The sequence below is a fragment of the Desmodus rotundus genome, chromosome 3 (assembly GCF_022682495.2).
Source record: "Desmodus rotundus isolate HL8 chromosome 3, HLdesRot8A.1, whole genome shotgun sequence".
In the NCBI taxonomy this organism is placed as follows: domain Eukaryota; kingdom Metazoa; phylum Chordata; class Mammalia; order Chiroptera; family Phyllostomidae; genus Desmodus; species Desmodus rotundus.
Window position 1 is genome coordinate 149,663,297 of NC_071389.1, and position 27,396 is coordinate 149,690,692.

At 34.5% G+C, this 27,396-nt stretch overlaps 2 protein-coding genes and 1 pseudogene across 5 annotated transcripts; all 3 read right to left on the reverse strand.

Moving 5' to 3' along the window:
* Positions 1-968: 968 nt before the first annotated feature.
* Positions 969-5,298, reverse strand: LOC128780571 (olfactory receptor 6C1-like; annotated as a pseudogene).
* Positions 5,299-10,290: 4,992 nt separating this feature from the next.
* LOC128780570 (olfactory receptor 6C75-like) lies at positions 10,291-11,229 on the reverse strand. Its single transcript, XM_053921410.1, is given in 1 exon segment — positions 10,291-11,229. A coding segment is annotated over 1 exon segment (939 nt).
* Positions 11,230-21,531: 10,302 nt separating this feature from the next.
* On the reverse strand, positions 21,532-24,499 carry LOC128780569 (olfactory receptor 6C3-like). 4 transcript variants are annotated; one of them, XM_053921403.2, is made up of 4 exons: positions 24,436-24,499; positions 24,035-24,307; positions 23,513-23,612; positions 21,532-22,971 (listed from the first exon to the last, which is right to left on the reverse strand). In XM_053921403.2, exons 3-4 carry the CDS (start codon positions 23,522-23,524, stop codon positions 22,015-22,017), a joined length of 969 nt encoding a protein of 322 aa, XP_053777378.1. In that variant the 5' UTR covers positions 23,525-23,612; positions 24,035-24,307; positions 24,436-24,499; the 3' UTR covers positions 21,532-22,014. The 4 variants fall into 4 exon arrangements, with proteins under 4 accessions (XP_053777378.1, XP_053777377.1, XP_053777381.1 ...); XM_053921402.2 differs by having other exon boundaries at positions 21,532-22,998; XM_053921406.2 differs by lacking the exon at positions 23,513-23,612.
* Positions 24,500-27,396: the final 2,897 nt, after the last annotated feature.

A 27,396-nucleotide genomic window follows, 5' to 3' on the forward strand; every position in this document is an offset into this window, starting at 1 on the left:
ACTTGACCTAGTTAACTTATATACAACACTGCACTCAACTGTCATTATACATAATTCTCAAATGGTCAAGAAATGATTACAAAAGTGACAACTATATTCTATGCCATAAGGTGAGATTCAACTAATTTAGAAGGATTTAATGTAAAGAAAGTATGACACTATAACAGGATTTTCTGGATAATTTATGCTTCACCTATTTATAGCACTACATTGAAGCCAATACTGCTCAGCGGCCCCTCCCTCTGGAGGAAAGAAGAGTAGAACATGTGTACAACATTTGGGCTTTCCAGGGGCTGTCCAAGCACTGGTGTCTGCCAGGGTGACCAACCTGCAACCCGTGGTCCACATGCAGTCCATCATGGCTGTGAGTGAAGCCCAACAAAAAATCATAAATTTACTTACAACATTGTGAGATCTTTTTGTGACTACATGTTGCAATGTATTTAATGTGTGGCCCAAGACAGATCTTCTCCTTCCAGTGTGGCACAGAGATGCCAAAGGGTGGGACACCCCTGGGTGATCTTGGAGCCCTGATGGGAACTAACATACTGTTGATGCCTGAAAGCTGCTGAGGACCAAAGGAGCTGGGTGGGATCCTGGTGTTTACTTTTTTCCTAAACAAAACTCCACATATAAATTCACTTTTAAACATCATTATTGTTTAAGAAGTTATGTTATAGTATACCTGAAATTAACATTACCAACATAAAATCTATACCAACTATACATAAATAAAAAAATTAAATTAAAAAATTTGACATGTTCAGAAGAATGAGAGTCAGAAAGACAGAAGAAAAGTAACTTAAATTAATTATATAAAAGAAGTATATAAAATATATAAAAACAAACAGAAAAAAAAGACAATAACCAGAATGACAGGGAGTTTACTGTGATTTGAAGAAGCTACTGAAATTTCATGCTTATATTTTTCCTTTTCCTGCAATGTGTCTCTACTTCATTATGCCACATTATTTAATTTGCTTGTGAGAAAGAGTCTTCCTCACCATGTTCATGAAGGCTTTCTTGACTTGCTGATTCCTTAAGCTGTAAATAAAGGGGTTCAGCATGGGTGCTACTGAGGTGTTCAGCACAGCAACTCCTTTGCTCAAGGACTCCCTATCATTCGCTGAAGGTTTAATATACATAAAAATGCAGCTGCCATTGGAGATGGAGATGACAATCATGTGAGATGAACACCAACGCCAAAGTGAACATCAGAGTAAACACAGCACAGGAGAAACCAAGTGTCTCTAGAAATTTTGTTTCTGAACAAGAAAGTTGCAGCAGGGGGAAATAATCACAGGTAAAATGGTCGATAATATTTGATTTGCAGTAATCGAGGTTCAAGACCAACATGAGTCCAGGGAATACAATTAAGAATGAAACTAGCCAGGAAGAGAAGACAAGGAGTATACAGATTCTTCGATTCATGATGGTCGTGTAATGCAGAGGTTTGCAGATGGCAATATAGCGATCATAGGACATGGCAGCCAGAAGGTAAAATTCAGTGACTCCCAAAAGAATGTAAAAAAATAACTGAGCAATGCAATTGTTAAAGGAAATGGTTTTATCCCCTGAAATAATGGTGCCCAAGAACTTAGGTATACTGACAGTTGTGAATGAAACCTCCAACATGGAGAAATTTCTGAGGAAGAAATACATAGGGGACTGGAGATGGGAATCCAGCAGGGTAAGGGTTATGATGGTCAGGTTTCCAGTGATGCTGAGCATGTAGGTGATGAGCAGAAAGACAAAGATCACCACCTGAAGCTTTGGGTCATCTGACAGTCCCAGGAGGATGAATTCTGTTACTTCTGTATGGTTTCTCATTCTTCGGCTGCTTTTTTGTTTTCCTCCTGCCAGGTCTACAGGAGAAAACACAAGGAACACGTCATGAATTGTGGATTAAGAACTATCCATGTGTGGATCCAGAATTTGGCTGAAATAGTATGTTACTTTACCAGCAGGGGAAATTTAAAGGAACCTATAATAGCAACGGACCTTTGATTTCTTCTCTTTCATATACAGATAACGGTGTGGTGGTAACTAGGGAAGGAAGGGAATTGGAAGGGGTAGTATAGGAGCTTAAATATATGGTGACAGAGGATGGTTTGGCTTTGGGTGTTGGACACACAATGCAAGGTACAGATTCATGTATCAGGGAAATGTACACTTGAAACCTATATAATCTTATTACCCAATGTCAGCCCCCAATAAATTTAATTAATAAAAAAGTAACTTTCTTGACTTGAATGACATAAAGAGTCCTCAGGAAGACCCATCAAGTGTTAGGAAGGATGATTTTAACTGGATGCTGTTTACGTGTTTCTACAATTCTTTTAGGTGACTACTTTCCTGGTGAAGTCTGCATAATCGATATTTCATCATTTCAATAATGATGGGCAAATTCAATTCCCAGCATTCATACTAGTGTTCGTAGAAACAAATAAAGTGAACATGCATATCGTCAATCACATTTAATAATAGTTTTAGAAATAGTAACATATCTGCAGGGGTTTATGATGAGTATTAACTAATAACCTCACACTTTTAATTCATTAGCTACCATCTACAATTTCAACAACACAAAAGTAAATTATTAAAAAATTATGCAATCAAAGTGTTATTAGTTTATTATTTATGGCACTCTAAGGTAATTTATTATTATAGAAAGTATATGGATTAGGCAGTTAGAGAAATCTGGATTAAAATACAAATGGGCTGCTTAATGGTTTTGTGACTTTAGATAAATTAATTTCTTGAAGGTTCAGTTTTCTCTGTTCAAAATGAAGTGATTATAATGAATAACCCTGTAATAAACTTAGGAGTGCATATATCTTTATGAGTACATAGTTTCAAATATTCTGGGTAGATATTAAGAAGAGGGATTGTTGGGCCATATGACAGTTCTATTTGTAATGCTTTGGGAAACTTCCATACTGTTTTCCATAGTGGCTGCACCAATTTACATCCCTACCAGCAACTGAAATTTATATAATTTTATCAACCAATGTTTCACCATGTTTAATTTTTATAAAAAATGAAGTTAAAATTTCAAGGGTGTTTTTCTTAATCATATTTTTTACACTACTGTTTAACCCCCTTACTTCCTCTTTCACCTCCAACCAGCCTCTGTCCTCCCCACAATCACCACATTGCTGTCCGTGTCCATAAGCTATATCTCTTTTTTCTTTTTTGCTCAATAATTTAAACAATATAAATGAAAGTGCTTTACAAATCAGGTGGCACTTAGTATGCTTTGTATAGAGTTTTTTTATTACTTTAGTTTTCTTTTAGTTGGAGTTAATTCCCAACTTTGGGAAAGATATTTATAGTAATTGTGATTTAGCAAAAGCACTTTTTATCTTAGTGAAATGCTAAGGACTTTTATATATTCTCTCAGTTAGTCCTTACAACACACCCATGAAACTATTTTTATTCCCAGATAAAGAATTGAGGCTCAGAGAGGTATGTACCTTTGATATATTCATATAACTGGTAAAAGTCAAATATAATCATAGACTACCTGAAATTAAAATCTGTTCTCTTACATAAAGTTCTTCATAGTCTATATTCAATTAGAAACACTTAGACACAGAGATCATAATTTCCTGCCTTTATTTAATAGAGAATGACTAAATTGATATAATAAAACAAAATATACTTAGCTCTTTTTACACTTTCTAATATATACAGCTAAAAATTTAACTTCAAATATATCTTATTTAACTTAAAGTTGTCTAATCAACAAAACAAGCAAGCAAGCAAAATATAACCAGAGACATTGAAATAAAGAACAAACTGACAGTAACCAGAGGGGAGGGGGAGGGTGATAAGAGGGGAAAGAGGGGGAAGGGTCATCAAGGAACTTGTATAAAGGACACATGGAGGGTGGGAGGTGGGGGTGGGTTGGGCAAGGGAGAGTGATGGAGGAAAATGGAAACAACTGTACTTGAACAACAATAGAAAAAAGTTGAGCTAGTAAGTGATGAATCAATGGTAACATTTGGGAGACTTTCATTGTCTCCTTCTTTAGAAAACATTTAGTTATTGATATGAAAGAGAGAGAGAGAGAGAGACAGAGAGAGACATTGATTTGTTATTTTACTTATTTATGCATTCATTGGTTGCTTGATGAATGTGCCTGGACCAGAGATTGAACCTGTAACCCTGGTGTATGAGAACGACACTCTAACCAACTGAGCTACCTGGCCAGGGCTTCTCACTTATGTGTTGAAAGCCACAGATATACACATGCATATATATAGAAGTAGCTATAATATCCTTATGACTGACATTTTTCTCAAAATTATTTCATCATATTTTTCCATTACTCTTATTTATTTCCCTTACTCTCCTCTCCCCCACAATCACCATACTGTTGACAAGTTATACTTTAATAATCATATTTTGGTTTTGGTCTATTGACCTTAATCTTTAAATCACATACTCTAGTTTCTTAGCAGATAGAAATTATTTTCTTTGAATTATTTATAAATCAAAGAAAATGGAATATTGATTTTTGCATAGGAAATCTTTTGGATACTTGTGGAAGAGTCTGGTTATTTTTTAGCCAAGAGCAGTGAGGAGGGCATTGTCACCATCACTTACGTGGAAGCAGAAAGGGCTGTGCAGGCCAGCTCCAGAGACATTCCCAGATTCATGATCTCAGATCACAGCCATTCTTAGGAGAATGGGAAAATTCCACTCTGTGTTTCAAACCACTTACAAAAGTAACATTGTTTCTTTTTATTTTTTTAACCTATATAGGTTCTTCAACCAAAAATGAGGGTCCTTTGTTTTCATTTTGTTTTTGTAAGTAGCTATAATACTGGGCAATTTTTGGTTCTGGTTGAACTGAGACGGTAAAAAAGACATGTAGTTATAAGATTTCCATTAAAAGATGGTTCATTTTTAATAATAGATCATTAGGTACACTACTGACTATATAACTTGTGTATATGATGGTTGTAGCCTGGATATGACAACTCAGGATTTTAAGCTGTCTCCATAATCAAGGGATTTGCTTTTAGTTAACTTGTAATAAATGTAATAGCTCACATTAATGTATGCTTATATTTCCTTCTAAGAGTTCAAGGAATTTTTTGGTGAGTAAAATACTGTTATTAATTTATTTATTTTAATTAAAAATTTATATTTTACTGTTTACGCTATTACAGTTGTCTGAATTTGCCCTAGTGTCTTCCTTATGCCCAACTTACCTCTGATTTTCAGAAAGGCTCACTAACAGTCAGAATATCTGGAATATGAAAAACAGTAGCAGCTACCATTGTATTCCAGGGAGCCCAACATTCCTGAAAATATTTCCTCTCATTTGACAAATTTGCTTTCCATTTCCAGTGTTTTTGTATTAAATTTCCCATTTTATCCTGAGGGAATATATTTCTTTGACATAGAGAGTGAGAAAGGAACAAATACATAAAAGAGAAAAAATATCAAGTGTTTCAAAACTCTCTGGTGTGTTTTCTATATAGACTTCACTCGCATAAGCTACTTCCTGTTTTATCTAGTCTCTCTGACCCTGGCTCAAGGGGACTAATTCAGTCAGAACAGGAATACACACAATACACTAAGGAATATAAAGGATAATACACACTAGTATTGAAATTTGAAAAGGAATCTTGGGGGTCAGTGTCCAGGGAAACAGAAAAACTTGCAACAAGGAAACCAGAACACTAAATGTGAAGTTTGTTTTTCTGTACATTCCTTTTCAGACAAAGATTAACAACCTAATATCTTACTTTCCAATATAAATTTCTACCTAACACTCTATGTCATTTAAAAAATCTGATAATCTATCACATTGCACTAAGTACATTTATTAACTCTATTATTTTTAATCTGGCTTCTAATAAAAAACTTTGGTGCTCTAATACTGCTAATATTTTATGATTTTCTTTTCCTGTTCTGTCTGGCTCACCAGGAATGTCAGTTGACGAATTTCTTGTTTTGATTGATTCGTGATATAATTTATATGCTAAGTATAATATTAGGAGTTACTAACTTCTGTGATAGACTACTAATAATAAATCACATCCTAATGAGATAAAGTTAGTTTAAAAGCCAGTAAAATTGTGCAGGTCATTACTAAAGGCTATGTACAATTTGTAGGTTCTTAAGGATTTGGGGTTTTGTTTTTTTCAAATCAGGCTATCTTATTGGCTGTTACAGCTTGAGACCTACAAGTTATTAATAACAAGTTATTCAGCTTTCTGAGCATCAATTTACAGTTTGTAAAATCATCATCATCATCATCATCATCATCATCATGTTGTCCAATCTTAGAGCTGTAAAGTCTAAATAATATATGGTATAAAATATTTCTGGCTCAGCGTATGATATAAAATAAGTGTTCTGTATACAAGAGATAGATAGTATTACTTATGAAATTCCTATCAAACTCCTAGTGGGCATAATAAGAGTAATGATGGCTGCCTAGTGCTTTTTTACATATTTTAAGAATAATACAGATAAACAAGGAGAGTTTATAAAATAAGACATACATGCCTTCAGCATGACTAAGAAATATAGGATATAATGAAATTCAAATTATTTGTAAGTCAAAAAATAAATATCCAAGTCCATCAGGTGAGTGGGAATAATTGAGCAGATACAATCAATACTATGGAAAAAATGGTTATTGTAGATATTTAATTAATTTCATTTGTCATATACTTTCATAAAACTGTGATCTTAGTACCACAAGAGAAAACTTAAGAGTAAGTTGATTAAATCAGTGTATACTCATTTAGCTATTATAATATAAAGTATTTTCATTGTTCAGATAGAGCCACTGGCTTACTATCCAGATGTAAATCTGTGATTACATGGAACCTACCAGACAGCATGAAAGTAAAACACAACATAGGCACTTTTAGCTAAAAAAGAAAACTTAAGCACATGAGGTCAACATTGCAGGTATTTGTGAGAGGAATATAGGGGGACACTGCAGAAGTTACAATTTCACTTTTTCCTTCCTTGAATCTTGACAGTGACATTCATTCTTGCTAATACATACTTTCATTTGTTTCTACAAAACACTTCTTTATGAACCAAGTTTGGAAAGCTTGCTTTACTTGCTGGTTACTCAGGGTATAAATTAAAGAGTTCAACATGGGGGCAATTGATGTGTTGTGAATGGCCAACAGTGCTCTTCCTTTGGTCAAAAGCCTGACATACATGAATATACAGATTATTTCCTCTGACTAGCAGACGGGAATCTCAGAATGGTGCTCATGCTGCACGTGTAGGACAGATCATTAATGCCAATGTGAAGAGCAGAGTAACAAAAGCAAAGTAAGAACCAATTCTTTCCAAAAGCCATGTATCTGAGCATGAGAGGTGTAAAATGGGGGACATAGTCCAAAGAGAAGATATCAATGACATTGGAAGCACAATAATCTTACTGGAGGATAAGTGTGAATGTCGGAAGATGGTAAGAAATCCTCCTAGTCTCGAACTAAAGACAAACAGGGTGCAGGGTTTTTTGATCATGATGGTGGAATAATGAAGCTGCTTGAAGATGGCAACATAACAGTCAAAAGACATGGCAGTTGGAAGAAAAAAATTAGGCACACCCATGAAGATGAAGAAAAACAACTGAGCTAAACAATTGTTACAGTAAATGGTCTTGACATTAGTAATGATTGTATCCCCTGAAAAATCTGGAGATAGACACACTGGTGAATGTAATTTCTAAGAAGGAGAAATTTTGGAGGAAGTGATACCTAGGAGTAATTAGATGGCATCTATCAAGGTGAGGACAATGATGGTTGGGTTTCCAGTCATATTGAATACAAAGTAGGAAATAAAAGGATAAAAATTACCACCTGAAGCTCTGAGTTGTCTGATGTGCCCAGAAGTGCAAACTCTGTTATTGTTGTGTGATTTCACATGCTGAGTTTTATTGTTTTAAGAAAAATCTATTCATAAAAACAGCACAAAAAGAAAAAAAATAAACAAAAGTAGAAATACTATGAAGATTTAAATATTTGTATTAAAACTCTAGTGAAATGAAGCAATGAACTTTTTCCCCATAAGCAGTTTTGCAATATCCACTCACTGTTATTAAAGCAGAGAAATTTCGCACATCGTCTATTGAAAAAGAAACAAGTGTGCAGAAATTTACGTTAAAAGTCCCCTCATCAGCCAATCATCACAAGCTAATATGAGACCAAGGTACTCAATTGTCCACAAATGATTGTTATCCAGTTGAGAGCATTCTGTAATATCCAGGATTCGAGGAAGACCCCATGGTAATATGAGTTAATGATGCTCAAACTTACAATAATATTAAAATCCTTTATTCTAAATAATCATTTAACTTTATGTTTGCCCGAATCAACTTTAAAGATGATTATTTACCAATGAAAAGAAATGACTTTATGTCTTCTACAATCACAGTATAATGTGGCAGTAATTGCCATGTAATTTAAAGAAGGTTATAGAACAAATATATTTTGTGCAATCGTTACATACTTGTAATTTTCCCTGTTGTCAAAGAAAACCTAGTTTTGAAATTTTACCATGTGATATTAAATATGAGTATGCTTTTTGAAAGCCTCTCAAAACATGACCTCCAACATACTCATATATCTGATATGTTTCTCACCAAACCTCACATTTGCAAACAAAGCTTCATTGTTTCACAACACTTTAAAATAGTATTTCACTTTAAAGCATAATAATATTCCTTTGGCAAGATCTGTAGTAGTTTTCATATGTGTACACATATTGAGTTAAAATATGAGAATTAACTACTTTAAATACATTTCTATTGATCAACAAGATCGACTTTCTCTTACCCTCTTATTTTCCTCTTTCTCTCCTGTCTACCTACATACCCACTTATCACACATATCATACATGTAGTGTACCTTCATTTAGTTAACATTTGCATGTTGCTCTCCCACACTCTTGATTTTCACTTTGCATTTGTATACTTGCTATAATCTTACAAAAGCAAACGTGTACTGTTTCATTTATTTATGAAAAACACCAATAAACAATTCATAATCAAATAAAATTGTTTGTAACTTTTCATTTTGTGGTAGTATTACCTTATATTTGAAAAAATGTAACCCATTCCTTGAAAGTACAATGGTAAGAAAGAGGTGAATGCTTAAGGGCTCACTTGTCTATGAGCAATAAGAGAAAGAATTTCTACTGTGGGTTGGGAAATATGTAGAGCTCTTCACATTAAGCTATATATCAGCAGATCAATCTGAAAATCAACAAAGTCAAAGTACAGTTACCCTCTGTCTAGTTAGAATTCTACCTACTGTGTCAAGACAACCATTTTTTTTTAATTCATTAGAGTTGAGGGACTCATTAACAACAGGAACTAGACTTGAACTTCAGTGAGGGAGGCAGAACCATCTGTGAAAAGGACAGTGGAAATATGAAGACAGTGTTGTAGCTTTGCTAATAAAGGAAAACTGAGGCAAAAGTAATTTACATATTATCATTTCAAGGATACTCCCTGGAATGAATGTCTCACACCATTTCAGGTCCTGAGTTTGTTGTTTATTCATGTCAGTAAAAGGAGCATTTTTTTTTTGTATCAGCTGAAAAAGTCTGAATACAAAGTGAATTTTATCAAAGTAACTTAATTTGCCTTTGTAGACCATAGTTTATCTTTTCAATCATGATGGGCAGATATGGGGAAATCTGTGGTTAAAAATATCTATTATTTTGGGAATATTAGCAAAGAAAAATAAGGTAAATTTTGTATTCTCTATTGCACTGAAACTTTGCAATTTTTTTAAAGGAAAACCAAAACAAAAATCAATATAACCTCAATTCTTGTTTTGATACCATATTTAATTTTTTTTTTAGTTTTTCTAATGTTTTAATGACATTTTATTGATGAATGCAAGTAGACATTTTAATAATTTTTAAAATTATGTAACATGGTTTTTATGATACAGAAGAATGCATTTGAGAGATTTCTATTAATACTTATTTCACATACATTTTATATTTATATGAGGTTTTTAGTGTCTTATAACAATGTTTTGAATTAATTCATAATCTACTGTGATATGAGAGGTTATTTATTTACCTAGTATTTAATTACACAGGTGAGAAATTTACCATCATCTATTATAACTTTAAACACTTAAGACCCATAGAAAAACAGGCATTGGCTGGATATAAACATATCTGATGGAAAGGCAGAAGTGAGGTGTTTAAATAATTTATCTGGAGAAGAACAGAAAGTTTTAATTCAGCTGTGCCTTCAGCAGTATACATTTCACATAATCACTTTCATTTATTTGAAAAAAAGATCATTCTCCAGACCATGTTCTTGAATGCTTGCTTCACTTGCTTATTTCTTAGTGTGTATATGAAAGGATTCAAGAGAGGAGCCACTGAGGTATTGAGCACGGCTACTCCTTTGCTTAAAGTCACCCTCTCCCTTGCAGAAGGCTTAATGTACATGAAAATGCAGCTACCATAAGTGAGGGAGACAACTATCACATGGGAGGAACAAGTGGAAAAAGCTTTTCTCCTTTGACCCATGGAAGGAATTCTCAGAATTGTCCGGATAATAAGTGTGTAGGAAAAAGTAACTAGTGTTAAGGAGACCATGATGGTTACAATGGCTAAAACAAATGCCATGAGTTCTAGAAAGTGAGTGTTTGTGCAAGAAAGCTGCAGAACTGGAGAAGAGTCACAGAGAAAATGATCAATTATATTGGAGGCACAGAAATCCAACTGCAGTAGCAGAATTATTGGTGGACAGATGATCAGCAACCCTGTAAACCAGGAGCTAAAGACGAAAAGGGTGCAGACCCTGCTGCTCATGATGGCGGTGTAATGCAGAGGCTTGCAGATGGCCAGGTAGCGGTCGTAGGACATGGCGGCCAGAAAGTAAAATTCTGTCACCCCAAACAAAATGAAAAAGAAAAGCTGAGCCACACAGCCATTATAGGAAATAGTTCTGTCTCCTGTCCCAATAGTGACAAGGAATCAGGGAATGCAGACTGACGTGAACAATATTTCTAGGACTGAGAAATTTCGAAGGAAGAAATACACTGGAGTCTGTAGATGCGGATCTGAAAGGGTGAGGACGATAATGATAAGGTTCCCAGTCACACTTAGCATGTAGTTAATGAGAAGAAATGTGAAAAGTACAACCTGCCACTTTGGGTCATTAGTCAATCCAAGAAGAATAAACTCTGTTACTTCTGTGGAATTTCTCATGATTTTCCTGTTTTTTTCAATGATGTACTGTGTTTTAGCTGTAAAATAGGTGAAGAAATAAGAAAGCCATGACACCAACAAACACACACATGTACACATACTTTTCATTTTTATTTATTTTCTTTTTTCCTTTTTCAGTTATATTTTATTGATTATACTACTACTGTTGTCCTGGTTTTCCCCCCTTTGCCCTTCTCCACCCAGTGCTCCTTATTCCCTGAGACAAAACCCACTATTGTTAATGGGTCATGTATGTAAATTCTTTGGCTACTCCATTTCCTATACTGTACATTCCATCCCCACAGCTATTCTGTTAGTACCTATTTGTGCTTCTTAACCCCCTCACCACTTCACCCGTTCTCCCCCTTCCCCTCCTATCTGGCAACCTTCTGGTCACTAACTTCTTTTCTATTTCTTTTGAGAGACCCCCTTTTGCTTTTATTAAAAAAGATTTTATTTATTTATAGGGAGAAGTGAAGGGAGGGAGAAAGGGAGAGAAACATCCATGTGTGGTTGCCTCTCCTGCACCCCCTACTGGGGATCTGGTCTGCAACCCAGGCATTAGCCCTGACTCGGATTTGAACTGGCGACACTTAGGTTGTCAGGCTGGCACCCAATCCACTGAGTCACACTACTTTTTAAAAAAATCACTGCTGCCCTGACTGGTGTGGCTCAGTTGGTTGGGCATGGTTCCACTAACTGAGAGGTCGAGGGCTCCATTCTGGTCAGGGCAGTAGCGTGGGTTGTGGTCTACTCCCAGTCCAGGTGTGTATAAGAGGTAGCCAATTGATGTTTCTCTCGCACATCCTTATTTCTTTTCCTCTCTTTCTCCCTCCCTTTCACTTTCTCTAAAAAGACATAAATTTAAAAAAATGATTGCTACCTTTTTCTTTTAGAGAAAGATGACTGTGTAGTATATAGAAACAAAATATTGTTTAAAATTCTGTTTTGTGTTATGGCATATATTAAGTCATTATTCCTATATTTTCTTTATTCTATTCTCACATATTTCTGTATAAATATCTATTCTCTGAACATTTTGATATATTCCTTAAAATAAAGAAAAAAAAGGGGTTATTACCCTTCTCAAATAAAACTCTGAAAGCATTTCCAGCATACCACAATAGTCTTTGTAGATATGTATGTTTTGTTGCTCTCTATGTACTTTTTCAATTTTGCTATTTTGAATAAGCATTCCTTCTTTTTCTCTATTTGACCTTTTACAGTCTGCGAAGACAACACAGTTGCCCATCTGGTACAGTAATGTGTTCCTGATATAGTGTACAGAGGGATTTAATTAATGGGAGGGTTCCCAAACTAATTCCAATTTCTGCAAGGTATTGTAATTTTAATTAGAAGTCTGTTTTAATGGCTTTTTGTAAGATTGTACATATATTCTTGAGTGTATTTTTATTCAGTGCTTACTTATCATGAGTCTGCTCCTGATACTAAAGCAGAAGTTTTACTTAAGTCCTAATTTTATTTTTGTAAACTGCAAGTGTTCTTTCTTATTTTTAAAATGATATATCACTCTCCCACAATATTGCTTATGTTTTTCTTGAGGAATGATAAAAGGAAATGGTTCAACATTAAAGTTAAGTTTGGGGGAGGCAAATACTATTGCTTTTTCTTTTTCTTTTCCATTTGTGGCTTATTAAAAATAATTAAAGATAATTATTTTTTAAAAACAGGAGAAAGACAAATTTTAAAATGTTTGTGTGGAATATTCACATATACATGATACCAGGAAAATTCCCAAGACAGAGAAGCAACAATAGGTATATATAACTTTTTTGGATAAAGGAGAAGGGAGGTAGAAGATGGGGTATTCAATTTCAGGAGTGAGAATGGGTGATTTACAGGTAGTTGGGGGAGGGTGGAATACATATGATAATTCTTGATGTAATGCAAGATTCGCTTAATTGTGTTTCCTGTTTTAAATTTTTATTTCCACCAAAGCTTTAGATGAATTGTCATCTAAGATCTTTTTAAAAATTACTCAAGTTTTCAGATATCCTGCCTGTCTGCAACATCTTATTTGTTTTCTATATTCTTCAGAGGTTTCAGAGCTTTCAAAAAGAACAATATTTTCTCAGGATTAGCCAATTAATAATATGTTAATGAACTTACTAAACATTTGTATCTACACAATTTATGGAGGGGTATATTTCTACACTCAGTCATTCATTGTGTTTATGGTCCTAAGATGTGCGTTGTTTCTATCTTTTCCCTTTGTATGATGGGTGCTAGCCTTTACTGTCTGCGAAATTCACATTGTGAATAACTAAGACATAAAATATATCTTCTTCGTGTTAAACACACCAATTAAAATGTTTGGAATCTTGTACAAAAATGTCTCTTACATGGGATATAAAACAAACTCATAGACACAGACAACAGTATGGTCGTAACCAGAGAAGGAAGGGAGTTGGGGGGGATAGTAAAGGGGCCCAATATATGGCGATGGAAGATGATTTGACTTTGGGTGGTGGGCACAAAATGCAATATACAGGTCATGTATCATAGAAATATACACTTGAAAGCATACGATCTTATGAACAAATGTCACTTCCAAATAAATTTTTTTTAAATGGTTACACGGTGTCTTGAATTTATTATTTTAAAGTGGTATTAGAGATATCTAGATAAGAGCACAAAATTCCTGTAGTGTTGTCAATGACAAAGTATTTATGTCACAATGAACTCCATGTCCTGTGAAACAAGTAAACTGTAGTAGTTTTAAAATTGACTAATTTTCTGTAGGTCATAAAAATTATGTGGTTGAGTTTGATTTATATTTATTGTTGCACATATTTGAGGTTACTTGTATAAAGCATAAATATACTCTTCTAAAGCAAAAATGTATTCCTGAAAGACAGTATCAAAGATGTACTTACGTTTTTGGTAAATATGACTGGTTTGTGCCAATACCATTAAAAATGGTTTCTTTGATTTATTTAAGCTAAGTGCTTTGGGATTTCTCAAAAGGCTTTGCCGTGCTTCTGCTCTGTCATTTTATGTTTGTAATCAGATATCCAAAATATTGATAATAAAAATAATTCCAAGAGCTCTCCAAGAATGTTAACAGAAAAGGGCATACATAAACCCATTTCTATATGTAAATCCAAATTTCTCTCAGGACCTGGGGTGCCAGAATATCCTACCTATGCAATTTCAGGATGTATAGTGTGAAATAAGCTATAGTTAACATGAGAGCATATGTCACATCTTTCCAAGCTTGGCTGGCAAGATGGTGTGATCTTTTGTGTGGAAATAATGTTTTCCAGGCTAACCATAATTTCATCTGCTTCTTTTACAATGGACTCAGGGGGATCAGCTGATGAATAAACAAAAGCCACTACAGAGCTGGGGATCTCAAGACACCCAGCGTTAAACAATAGTCCAGATTAGTATGCCATTTAGAATAGAATGTATCAGAGGTAGTGGCCTCAGTTCAGAGCAAAACAATGTATAGAATGATTTGCATTTGTATAATAACCAGTAATTTCACAAGCAGAAACTTAAAACCAAACTGACAGTAGCAGAAGGGACGGGGGAGTGGGATAATGAGGGAAAGAAGGGGAAGGGTCAAGTCAAGGAACATGTATGAAGGGCCCATGGACAAAGCCAACAGGGTGGGGAAACATTGAGTGTGGGAGGTGGGGGTGGGTAGGGCAGGGGAGAGTAATGGGGGAAATGGGGACAACTGTAATTGAACAACAATAAAAAATAAATAAAATTTAAAAAGAGACTTAGTAACAGAAAGAAACATTAGCACTTTTTCAATGACAAAACCTAAATCATAAATGAGGGTTTTCTCTAATCTTAGGGAAAATATTAAGAATTCATTGTGATGTTTTAGCCTGGGGCTGAGGTTTCCATGATTCTGCATCATCAGAGGTGGTGGGCTGGTCTTTACTGTTTTATGCCCTTCTCCTGAATGATGACGTAGAAAACCTGGTCGTGAACAGAATCACTACCATTTATTCCTTCAACAATTGCTTGTTGGATCCTTTATGTGTGGCCTTCAGGCTTAGTTTCTGAGAATGTAGAGATGATAAAGACAGCTTTTTGCATAATTTTTAATTGTTACAGAAAAGTGTGAGAACTCTACTTTTGAAATCTCAGATTCCCTTTCTCATGTGTAATACAAGTAGTATTCTCCTTCTGCATCATCTTACTACTCACTGCTTTGACCTGAGGAGACGTTTGTGATATCCCATTTACATTCACTATTTGAGACATATTTAATTTTTATTTAATCCACGAGTTTCATAAAACATTTTGTTGCATAAGATGATTTCAATTAAATAGAAATTGTGATTATTTAATGATCTTAGATGCTAGACACTCTCTCAACAAAGATTTTTAAGATTATTTTTACTGTTTCTTTGGGAGACAAATGAAGTTAATCAACGTATATTGTTAGGCAATACATTATGCATACTGAGGTAGAGACTTTTGAAGCGTAATAGCTGTTTAAACTCTAAGTAAACTGTTTTATTGATGATCAGTGTGAAGAACTTGAATAGTGTGCCATAAGCATGATGTTGAATTGCAAATCGTAAACATTGTCATAATAGTGTTTATATGATGTTCACCTGTAGACCTTAATATTATTTAAAATTTTATGTTTTGGAGAACCTGTTATTAAATAAAGATATGTGGAAAGTGCTTTAATATATGTGACCTTATGTTAACTTAAATGCATCTGCAAAGACCCTATTTCTAAATGTCATAATTACAGATTCCAGGAGGACATGAATCTTTGAAAGGAACAATCCAAACCCATCCAGTACCCAAAACAAAAACTTCTTTTTCAACTAAATATAGTGGGATATTATTAGTTAATAACATTCTATAGGTTTCAGGTGTACAGTTCTGTAATACATCATCTGTACATTGCACTGTGTGCTCACTACCCAAAAGCTACTCTCCTTCTGACCACGTAGTTGACAAGCCAGTACTTCCAATAGTGATTTTAGACAATAACATACATCTCCATTGAGCACAGCAATGTGTGTGCTTTCTAAATTATTACAGAATCAGCTTCCTTTTTTTAATGCTTATATATGTTTAATGTCATATGTTTTAATATTGGGTTAGAGGATTTTTCATCATCATTTTAATTGTGTATAACAAAACTACTTAATGTTATATAAAAGAAATAGTTAAGAGACACTAAATATTTCTATTTTAAAATATTAAAAATATTTAAATATTTCTATATTTTCCCTATCCTCGTTTGTTGTTTTTATTTTGTTTCTACACATTTACTCAAAGATCCCTCCTTATGCACAGATCCATGCACAGAACTCATAAATTTGTTTCTTTTGTCACACTTAATCAGGCAGCAGAAGCAGACACCCTGGTTTCAAAGATTGGCTCTGTTGCTATGGCTCCTCAGGCTGACTATCCCCTTGGCAGATCTGACCTCAGGACCGTGTTTGCCACATGTAATGGGTACCCAAGTTTTGGTGCAAATGTTTAGGAAAAAAATATTTTGTTTTAATTTTTAATTTAATTATTCATTTACTTACATTTATATACTGGTTTTTGTATTATAAAGTAATTTAGCATTTATTTTTGAACATATGGATATCATTATTGCTTTCTAGAGTTATGTTTTTCATGCATAAGCATAAATAAAATAATTAAAAACATATAGATACAGAATTAATACTACCCTTGTATAATGCATATCCTTATTTTTCCCTCTAAAGTTTGGGCAAAAATGTTTATGTCCTGATGCAACAATTTCATCCTGCAAAGAAGTACACTGCTCAATAAAACTTGCTTTGTATAACCTGTAGAAATACTTTTCATTTGGGATATTTTGATATTTAAAACCAGGTTTTTCTGATTTTCTTCAGTCATGGGTTTTCAACTTATTCATACAAATTCAACATTTCTGTGAAATATTCATGAACAATGGAATGTATGTACGAAGTCATCATAAAACTGAAGAAATGCAGTCTGGAAAGTTTTAGCAGTCTCTAAATTTGACCAGATTTCTAATCACATTAGAACTACCACATCCTCCTGTAGTCACATTGTATCATATGGAAGCATTGTCGATTGAACTATTATTTGGAATGTGGGACTGTGGATGTCATATGGATGAAAGCTGTAAACAAAAGCAAACTTCTAAGCGGCAATTTAACAGTAAACACTTCATGTGGATATGCCATGCTCTGGATTTTGTCACCGAGTATTTGCAAACCACACCAGCATATACTGACAACTAAAGTGGTGAACCTATGTAATCAACCTGATAAAATACTGCATCATTTGTACTGAAGTGGGCACTGCAGCCACACATAAAAGTACCACTGCAAATAAACCAAGTGAGACAGGCCACAGAAAAACAGATGAACACGTGTCTTAGTCTTCCAGCTGGTCTGTTTCTCAGATGTCATGGTCTCACTCTTTTTAAAAAATAAATTTCTACAGTTCTCCAATAAATGTTACTGCTGGGAAAAGATTCTCACTTTTTAAATGCCTTTACCACCTAGAGAGTAAGAGCCACTTTAAATGGGGTTTTATTTTCTCATATTTTTCTGATATTTGAGTTGATATTTTTTTCCTTTGAATCATACTCTCTTTCTTGTACTAATGTTTTTGGTAGCTTACAGTATTCATGCCTTAAATAAGTTTTTATTTTTGCTAGTTTATGTAAAATCTTATGATGTCAGAACGGATGGGGACTTTAGCATTATCTAATTCAAATGTCTTATTTTGTAGATGAGGTAACTGGAGATCCAAAAGAATAGTTTCCTCCAGTCAATAATGACAGAGGCAAGATCACAACTCATATTTTTGAGGCACTCAGCATCTAGTCAATGGATTACAGTAGAATACTTTCTGGAAGAAAATAACTTAGTTTTTTAACATTTGGAAATTCTTCCGGGTGTATTTATCTTTTATTTTTACTTTAGAAGTAAGTGGTTCTCAAAAATGTTCTGTTTTTGGTGAAATGTGCTTCATATTAAAAGACCCTATGACCATCCATAACTTGAGCTCCAGAGACACTTCCTTTCCTCCTGTACTCTACACTATCTGGCTCTGCAACTTCATTTGTGAAGATGTGGCTTTGAGAACCTGGTGGGAGTGCAGACTGGTGCAGCCACTGTGGAAAACAGTATGGAATTTCCTCAGAGAAATAAAAATGGAACTGCCTTTCGACCCAGCAATACCAATGTTGGGATTATACCCTAAGGATCCTGAAACACTGATCCAAAAGAACCTCTGCACCCCAATGTTCATAGCAGCACAATTTACAATAGCCAAGTGCTGGAAGCAACCTAAGTGCCCATCAGTAAATGAGTGGATCAAAAAACTGTGGTACATTTGCACAATGGAAAGTACACAGCATAAGGAAATAAAGTGGTGGCTAGTACTGTTGAAGGGTTATCGCTATTTCTATCTATGGTTCTGAAAAAAAGGCCTAGAAAACCCAGGCATATAAACTTTTTCAAATACGATGTCAGAGCAAGCAACCTTAATAGTTTATATAGGAAGTAGGCATTTAGAGACTTCTTAATATTTGTTGATTAATTTAACAAATATTTTTAGTCAATGCTACCCTACAATGAGCCTTTTGGTAACCAATAATGAACAAACTGTCATCTTTTGTTGAGAAATGCTCATAGTCCATTAATAAAGCCAAGAAAAATGAAATTTCAGTAAATTGTGAAAATTTCTACCATATTGGTAAGCATCCTGCACTGTTCCCCGAGGCCCATGTGATCCTCTATGACTGTAAACTTCAAGAATACAGGTCCAGTGATATAGCTGGAGCAAATAAGGCAACTTGAACTTGACAACTGCAGCACAGGATACCTAACATCATAGGGATGCAGGGCATGATGTACATGAAAGAGCTTTGATTACTAAGAATCCAAAGGTTTACTGTGACTCAGACCAGACTGATGAAGTAACCACTAGGTAATGCCTATGAGTGAGAAAGTGAATTATCCACCACATATTCTATAGTCATGACTGAGATTAGTGTTGTGGATAAGTCAGAGCTCACTCCAAAAAGTGCAGAGATAGCCACTCTACAGGTGTGAGGTGGTATCTCATTGTGGTTTTAATTTGCACCTCTCTGATGGCTAGTGATGTTGAGCACCTTTTCTGATGTCTCTGGGCCCTCTATGTCCTCCTTGGAGAAGTGTCTGTTCAGGTCCTTTGCTCATTTTGTAATTGGATTTTTTGTCTTCCTCATGTGGAGTTGTGTGTGTTCTTTATAAATTTTGGAGATCATTTCCTTGTCTGAGGTATCATTTGCCACTATATTTTCCCATGTAGTTGGTTCCCTTTTCATTTTACTGCTGTTTTCTTTAGCCGTGCAGAGATTTTATGTTGATGAAGTCCCATTTGTTTATTCTTTCCTTTATGTCCCTTGATCTAGGGCACATATTGGTGAAAACATTGCTTCATGGAATATCTGAAGTTTTCCTGCCTATATTCTCCTCTAGGACTTTTATGGTGCCCGCAACTTATATTTAAGTCTTTTATCCATCTTGAGTTTATTTTTGTGTATGGTGTAAGTTGTTGATAGAGTTTCTTTTTCCTTCCTTTTTTTTTTTTTTTTTTGCATGTAGCTGTCCAGATCTCCCAATGCTATTACTGAAGAGGCTATTTTTACTCCATTTTATGCTCCTGCCCCCTTTGTCAAATATTAACTGACTATAGACACTTGGGTTTATTTCTGAGCTCTCTATTCCATTCCATTGATCTGTGTGTTTGTTCTTATGCCAGTACCAGGTTGTTATGATTACAGTGGCCTTGTAATATACTTTGATATCAGGAATTGTGACCCCTCCTACTTTGTTCTTCCTTCTCAAAATTGCTTAGAGTGCTAGAAGGCTGTGGAGGAAAGGGAACCCTAGTGCACTGTTGGTGGAAAGAGGCCTGGTGCAGCCATTGTGGAAAACAGTATGGAATTCCCTCAAAGAAGGTAAAAATGGGGCTGCCTTTTGACACAGCAATACTACTGCTGTGATTACACCCTAAGAATCCTGAAACAGGAAACAGGATTTAAGAATCCTGGAAATCTAGACTGTGGTCACTAGTATCAATTCTTTCAAGTAAACCTGAGGGAATAATACATAGCAGTACACAGGTAAAACTAAAATGATGGTCAACCAAGGATTCCCAAACAAGTTGGGGCTAGAGGGAATTGTACTGGAGAGAGTTTTGAAGGCCATTGTAATTCTATTCCCAGTAATCTTTTTTTCTTTTTTACTCAGGAAATAATGTGATTTTCATAATACACAAGATAATGACCAAGAAAGAGAATAAAAGTAAGAACTAAGATGGCCAACAAGGTTTATCAAATCCTTGTGGTTCAAAGGTAAAAATGAACATTTACAATTGTGCAATTGACCACAATTCTGCTAGAAGAGTCGGAAAGTCTGACATTTGGTCAACATTACCTGTCCCATAGGCCAGTTGTACCTAAATTGTTGCACTTATCAAATTAAATTTTAATTATATTATTTTTTCTTTCTGTTAGAATATCAGATAACTTAGGGCAAGGATCACTCTTTTTCATCACTACATCCCCAGCCCCTGTCAGAAGTAAGACCTGAATGAGTTCATCACACATTAAATGTCCCTTAGCAGTTCTGATATATAACATAAACTTCTAGTCATAATGATTACTAGTGAAAACCAGTGTAAAAAATCAAAGAAATACTATTAGTCTGGATTTTGAGGTTAAAGAAAAGTGATTTAAATGCCAGTTTGCATGTTACGATCTCTGTGACAATGAACTCTCAACTTCAATTTCCTGATGTCCATTCACCTATAAATTAGAAATAATAATGCTCATGTTCTAAGAGGTTTTATAAAATATGTAATATAGTCTTCTAATAAAAATCATGTGTAGAATATTATCAAAGGATGTTATTTCTCTTCCCTACTTCCCAAATCCCTAAAGTCCTCAGTTCTAGATGCTCCAGTTAAAGCTCAGTTCTCCAGAAAGTTGACCTGTGACCAGTTTATCACAGTTTCATGCATTTTACTTGATATATTTTACATTGTATTTTCTCTACTAATATTTTAATTTTTAGAGGTAGTTAATCTAACTAATGAAAAATACCTCTGACTAAAAAGGAATAATAATTGTAGATACCTCATAAAGTAATTTGAAGGATTCAATGAACCAATACATAATAAACAATAGCTCTGGCATATAGTAATTGCTGAAAGAATTTTATTTTATATTTACCTTTCCTCCTCCTTCATCTTTTCGTTCTCATTATAATTATTATTAACAGCATATGTAACTTTAATATATATGAGTTTAAAATCATTTAATATATTCATGTAGATGTTTAGATTTTGTTCCCAACCCCCTGGTGATGGTGACTATTTGATTTCATTCAAATGACAAATACAATCAAACTTTTCTAAGAACATTCATTTCCATTACCTGGTAAGAATGAAAAGTTCAGAATTTCAAATCTATCCTGACATCTCTCCATCAAACTAAGTGCTCTGTCTCTCTTCAAAAGTAAATGCCTTCTACTGAAAATCCTAACCATTAAGCCAGAAGTTTTTATTTTATCCAAGTGCATTTGAATAAAACATTTGAATTTACAGAATATTCTGAAGCAACATTCAGCTTTTTCAAATTTACGGAGTTCAACATTTAGGAAATTTAATATGAGCATACAAAAGGAAAAATAATTGTAATGAAGGAAAGAGTGTTTTGAGAGAGTATGAATAACCGAAATCACTGATTAGAATTTTATTCTTTTAATGCTACCATTACTTTCATTTACCAGAGAAAAAGATAACCTTTTGAATAGCATCCTTAAAGGCTTGCTTTACTTGCTGGTTCCTCAAGGTATATATAAACGGATTCATCATAGGAGCAACAGAAGTATTCAGAATAGCTACTCCTTTGGTCAAAGATGCCTTTTCTTTTGCTGAGGGATTGGCATACATGAATATGCAGCTTCCATAAGAGATGGAAATGACAATCATGTGAGAGGAACATGTAGAAAATGCCTTTTTTCTCTGGCTGGCAGAAGGCAGTTTTAGAATTGTTCTAGTGATGAGCATGTAGGATAGAATTATTAATGCCAAAGTGGAAAGCAGGATCACTATTGCAGAGTAAAAACCAATCACTTCCAGGAGCCAGGTGTCTGAGCAGGATAATTGCAAGAGGGGAAAATAGTCACAGGCAAAGTGGTCAATGACATTGGAGCCACAGTAATCTAATTGGAGAAAAAGAATAACAGGTGGGAAGATAGTTAAGAATCCTGCCAGCCAAGCACAGAGGACAAGCACTATGCAGATTCTGTTGTTCATGATGACAGTGTAGTGCAGAGGTTTGCAGATGGCCACGTAGCGGTCATAGGACATGGCAGTTAGGAGATAAAATTCAGTTATACCCATGAAGATGAGGAAAAACAATTGAGCTATGCAATTATTGTATGAAATCGTTTTGTCTGTGGTGATAATTGTGCCCAAAAATCTAGGAATACAGAAAGTTGTAAAGGATATTTCTAATACAGAGAAGTTCCTGAGGAAGAAATACATAGGGGTCTGTAGATGAGAATCCACCAAGGTGAGAGTGATGATGGTCAAATTTCCAGAGACACTTAATATATATGTGATGATTAAGAAGAGAAAAATCACAGTCTGAAGCTCTGGATCATCTGATAGTCCTAGAAGAATGAATTCTGTGGGTACTGTGTGGTTTCTCATCGTCGATGCTTTCCCCCTCTGTAGAACAGAAAATACATGTTTCCCCTACAGAACATAGAACAGTTAAAACAAAATTGATGACAGAGTATAAAATTTTTAAATATCTATGATGATTAATAATCTATGAAATTCCCAACACAGTTTTCTTCAGCCACTCTCTCCAGTTTTTTATTTGACCTTACAATCAAGTAATGAATATTAGCTGAAGTTAAATATAACCTTTCCTTTGAAAATATACATACCATGGAAAAGAGCTTGTGCTAACATTCAAATAAAAGCTGTTCCTTCTAATGTTTCTTTAAAGTAACCTTGTGATTATCCTTTAAAATATTTATCTCCTTTTAAAAATGTGAAAATATTCTTATTGATCTTTTTCTATTTCTCAATATTATAAAAAATAATCTACATTGTGGATAATCTAAATAACAGAGTTTAAAAGTTTACAGAGGTTAGTTTGGCCCATCATCACATTTTATATTTTGAGGATTACAGAGTTTAGGAGACTTTTACAAAGTGAAACAACCAGTCAACACAGTAGTCATGTCACCCTAGAGCATACCTGTTTATCCATGGGAACGCTTTGCTGGCACTCCCTTCCATGGTACTTTCTTAAGGGTTTGGCTGGTGCTATTAGTCTCTCCACCTCATTTTTCCCTTTCCTGATAGAAAGGTCAGAACAAGAAAGGTAAACTTCTGTTATTAAAATAAATAATCACCTAGAAACAGTTTAATTTATACAATGCACAATTCCTTTCTTTTGCTTTCATTATTGCTATAGCCTAGAAACAAGCGGACTAAATAACACTTACTGAGGAGATATTCTTTCTAGTAGGAAATAATCCTATTAGAATCTTATTTGTCTAGTAGAATACCATTGAACTTAGAAAAATATAACTGAACAACCCAAAACCTATTTCTGAGTTCTTGCTTTAGGATTCCATTAATAGTTTTCTTGGTAGTAAACAATTATTTAACTTTTGATATTGAAAGGGATGTAAATCCACAAATACCTATGCAAATAATATTTTAAAACATTTGAATAAAATGGAATATTATATTGAAGAATACCAAATTTACTTACTTCTTGCCTCTTCTTGATGATTTAGCCTCAAATTTAATTGTCTAATTGGCTTAAATATTTACATAATTTCATAGCTGATAAAGTGAGAAATTTATTTGAACATGTGGTGGTTTAACTCTTCATGGTAAGATAGTTGTCTTTTTCTTAGACTAGTAATATTTGATAGTATCCTTTATTCCTGGCATTATAAAATTTTTGGAACATTTTATTATCATACAGCTCATTCCTGCTTTTTGTCTTTCACCCAAGATCCATGCACTAACTCAGTTACACCTGGTTGGATAAGGAAATAAAACATATTTGTTAAAGATTTTCTTTGTATATTTATGCAAATACTTTGAATGAATATTATGTAATTCTATGATTATACATCTATGAAATTTAAGTAATGTTTTCCTTACAATTCAAAGACTGTGATATTTTCCTGCAAGTGCTGTTTTAAAAAATAGAAAATAGGAATGTTCTCTATATATGTCATACAGGTAGAGCTGGACTTATTTTATGTGTTTGTTTTGTTGGCTCAGGGGACTTCATTAAGTAAACAGAACACCAAGGAACGGCATCATTAAAATATATGAATGAATCATGTTTATAATATTGATAAAAGTTCCACAAAATGATTGAGGTAAATGGGGCAAATATATAAACAAGATGTGATAATGAGTGTGTGAACTTTGATTTAGAATACAACTCTTGTATGATTGTACAAGGAGTCCATATTTTTCTCATAAAATTCTGGACTTAACCTCAAGAGTTCTTTACTATGCCAGAATGAAATGATAGCTAACACTATTTTGAATTTCTAGTATTACTTGTCTTCTGAAATGGAAAACATATTGAAAACTGATAAGTTTATCTCAATATTGACTCTGAATTCAGGGAAACCTTTCCCATGGCCTATGGCTAATACTATGGCAATATTTGCTATGAGTTGCTGACTACATTCCTTCACCATATCATTTACTTTCATTAAATCCTAACATTAAAATATTTTGCCTATATTTGCAATATGACATCTTCTCATTGTGAGAGAGAATATTTATAAACCAAGGATATAAATATTTGGAAATCAGGCATTCAATATATTTAACTTGTTTATTTCCACATTTTCTTCAATGAAAGATGCAAATTTTATAACTAGAATATAATACTCATTTACTGTATATACACATGTATAATCTGAACTTTCCATTTAGCAATTTAGCCATATTTTCTTCACATTGTAAATATGAACATAAAGCATGTGTGCACTTAATGCTGGGGTTGAAAATTCTTTATACACATGAAAGATGAGCATATAAGTTCTTTGGCTTCCCTACTGCCTGTATTGTTCTTAACATCCCCCCTGTCTGTTTGGTACCTACCCAGTTATGCTTATAAATTTCTTTACTTAGCCCCTATTCTGCCCCTTCCTCCTTCCAACTGATAACCCTCCAAATGATCTCCACATCTATGATTCTATTCCTGTTCTAGGTTTATTTAGATTGTTTTTGTATTTTTTTAAGATTCAGTTGTTCATAGTTGTGAGTTTGCTGTCATTTTAATGTTCATAGTTTTGATCTTTTTCTTTTTCTTAAGTAAGTCCCTTTATTTTTTTATTTCCTTTCTAATTGTTTTAATTTTTTAAATTGTTGCTCAAGTACAGTTGTCTCCATTTTCACCCCAATATGTCCCATCCTTGCTTCCGCCCCTCAAACCTACCCCATGTTGGTTTTGTCCATGTGTCCTTTATACATGTTCCTTGATGACCTTTCCCCTTCTTTCCTCTGTTATACCCCTTCTACCTCCCCTCTGTTTACTGTCAGTTTGTTCTTTATTTCAATGTCTCTGGTTATATTTTGCTTGCTTGTTTGTTTTGTTGACTAGGTTCCACTTATAGGTGATATGATAAGGTATTTGTCTTTTGCCGCCTGGCTTATTTCACTTAGCATAATGCTCTCTAGATCCATCCATGCTGTCACCAAGGGCAGGAGCTCTTTCTTCCTTTCTGTTGTGTAGTATTCTATTGTGTAAATGTAACTGATTTTTTTTTTATCCACTCATTTACTGGTGGTACTTAGGTTCCTTTAGCACTTGGCTACTATAAATTGTGCTGTTATGAATGTTGGGGTGCATAGGTTCATTTGAATTGGTGTTTCCAGACCTGTACAGTATACACCCAGCTTTGGTTTTGCTGGGTGAAAAGCAGTTCCATTTTTAATTTCTGAGGACATTCCATACTGTTTTCCACAGTAGCTGCATCAGTCTGCATTCCTACCAACAGTGCACAAGGTTCCCTGTTCTCCACAACCACTCCAGCACTTGTTTTTTGATCTGTTTATGATAGCCATTCTGACTGGTGTGAAGTGGTATGTCGTTGTGGCCTTAATTTACATCCCTCTGATGGCTAGAGATGCTGAACATCTTTTCATGTGTCTCTGGGCCCTCTGTATGCCCTCCTCAGAGAAGTGTCTGTTCAGGTCCTTTGCCCATTTTTTATTGTTTTTTTTTGTCTTCCTGGTGTGAAGTCATGTGAGTTCTTTATATATTTTGGAGATCATTTTCTTGTCTGACGTTCATTTGCAAATATATTTTCCCGTATGGCTTGTTCCCTGTTCATTTTGTTGCTCTTTTCTTTGGCTGTGCAGCAGATTTTATTGTGATGAAGTCCCATTTGTTTATTCTTTCCTTTATGTCCCTTGCTCCAGGGGGCATATCAGTGAAAAAATGCTGTGTAGAATATCTGTGATTTCTTGCTTAAGTTCTCTAGAACTTTCATGGTGTCGAAACATATTAAAGTCTTTTTTCCACCTTGAATTTATTTTTGCGTATGATATAAGTTGGTGATCGAGTTTCATTTTCTTACATGTCGCTGTCCAGATGTCCCTACACCTTTTGTTAAACAGGCTATTTTTACTCCATTTTATGCTTCTGCCCCCTCTGTCGAATATTACTTGACCATAGAGACTTGGGGTTATTTCTGGGCTTTCTGTTCTGTTCCATTGGTCTATGTGTCTGTTTTTATGTCAATACCAGGTTGTTTAGATTACAGTGGCCTTGTAAGTACAGTTTGATATCAGGAATTGTGATTCCTCCTCCTGCTTTATTTTTCTTTCTCAAAATCACTGCAGCTATTCAGGGTCACTTATGGTTCCATATAAATTTTTGAAATGTTTGTTCTATATCTGTCAAATATGTCATGGGTACTTTAATAGAGATTGGGTGAAATTGCTTTGGCTAGTACGGACCTTTTGATGTTAATTCTTCCTACCATGAACAACCTATATGCTTCCATTTATTTGTGTGTTCCTTAATTTCTTTCTTCAGTGTTGTGTAGTTTTCTGAGTACAGGTCTTTCACCTCCTTGGTAAGGTTTATTCCTA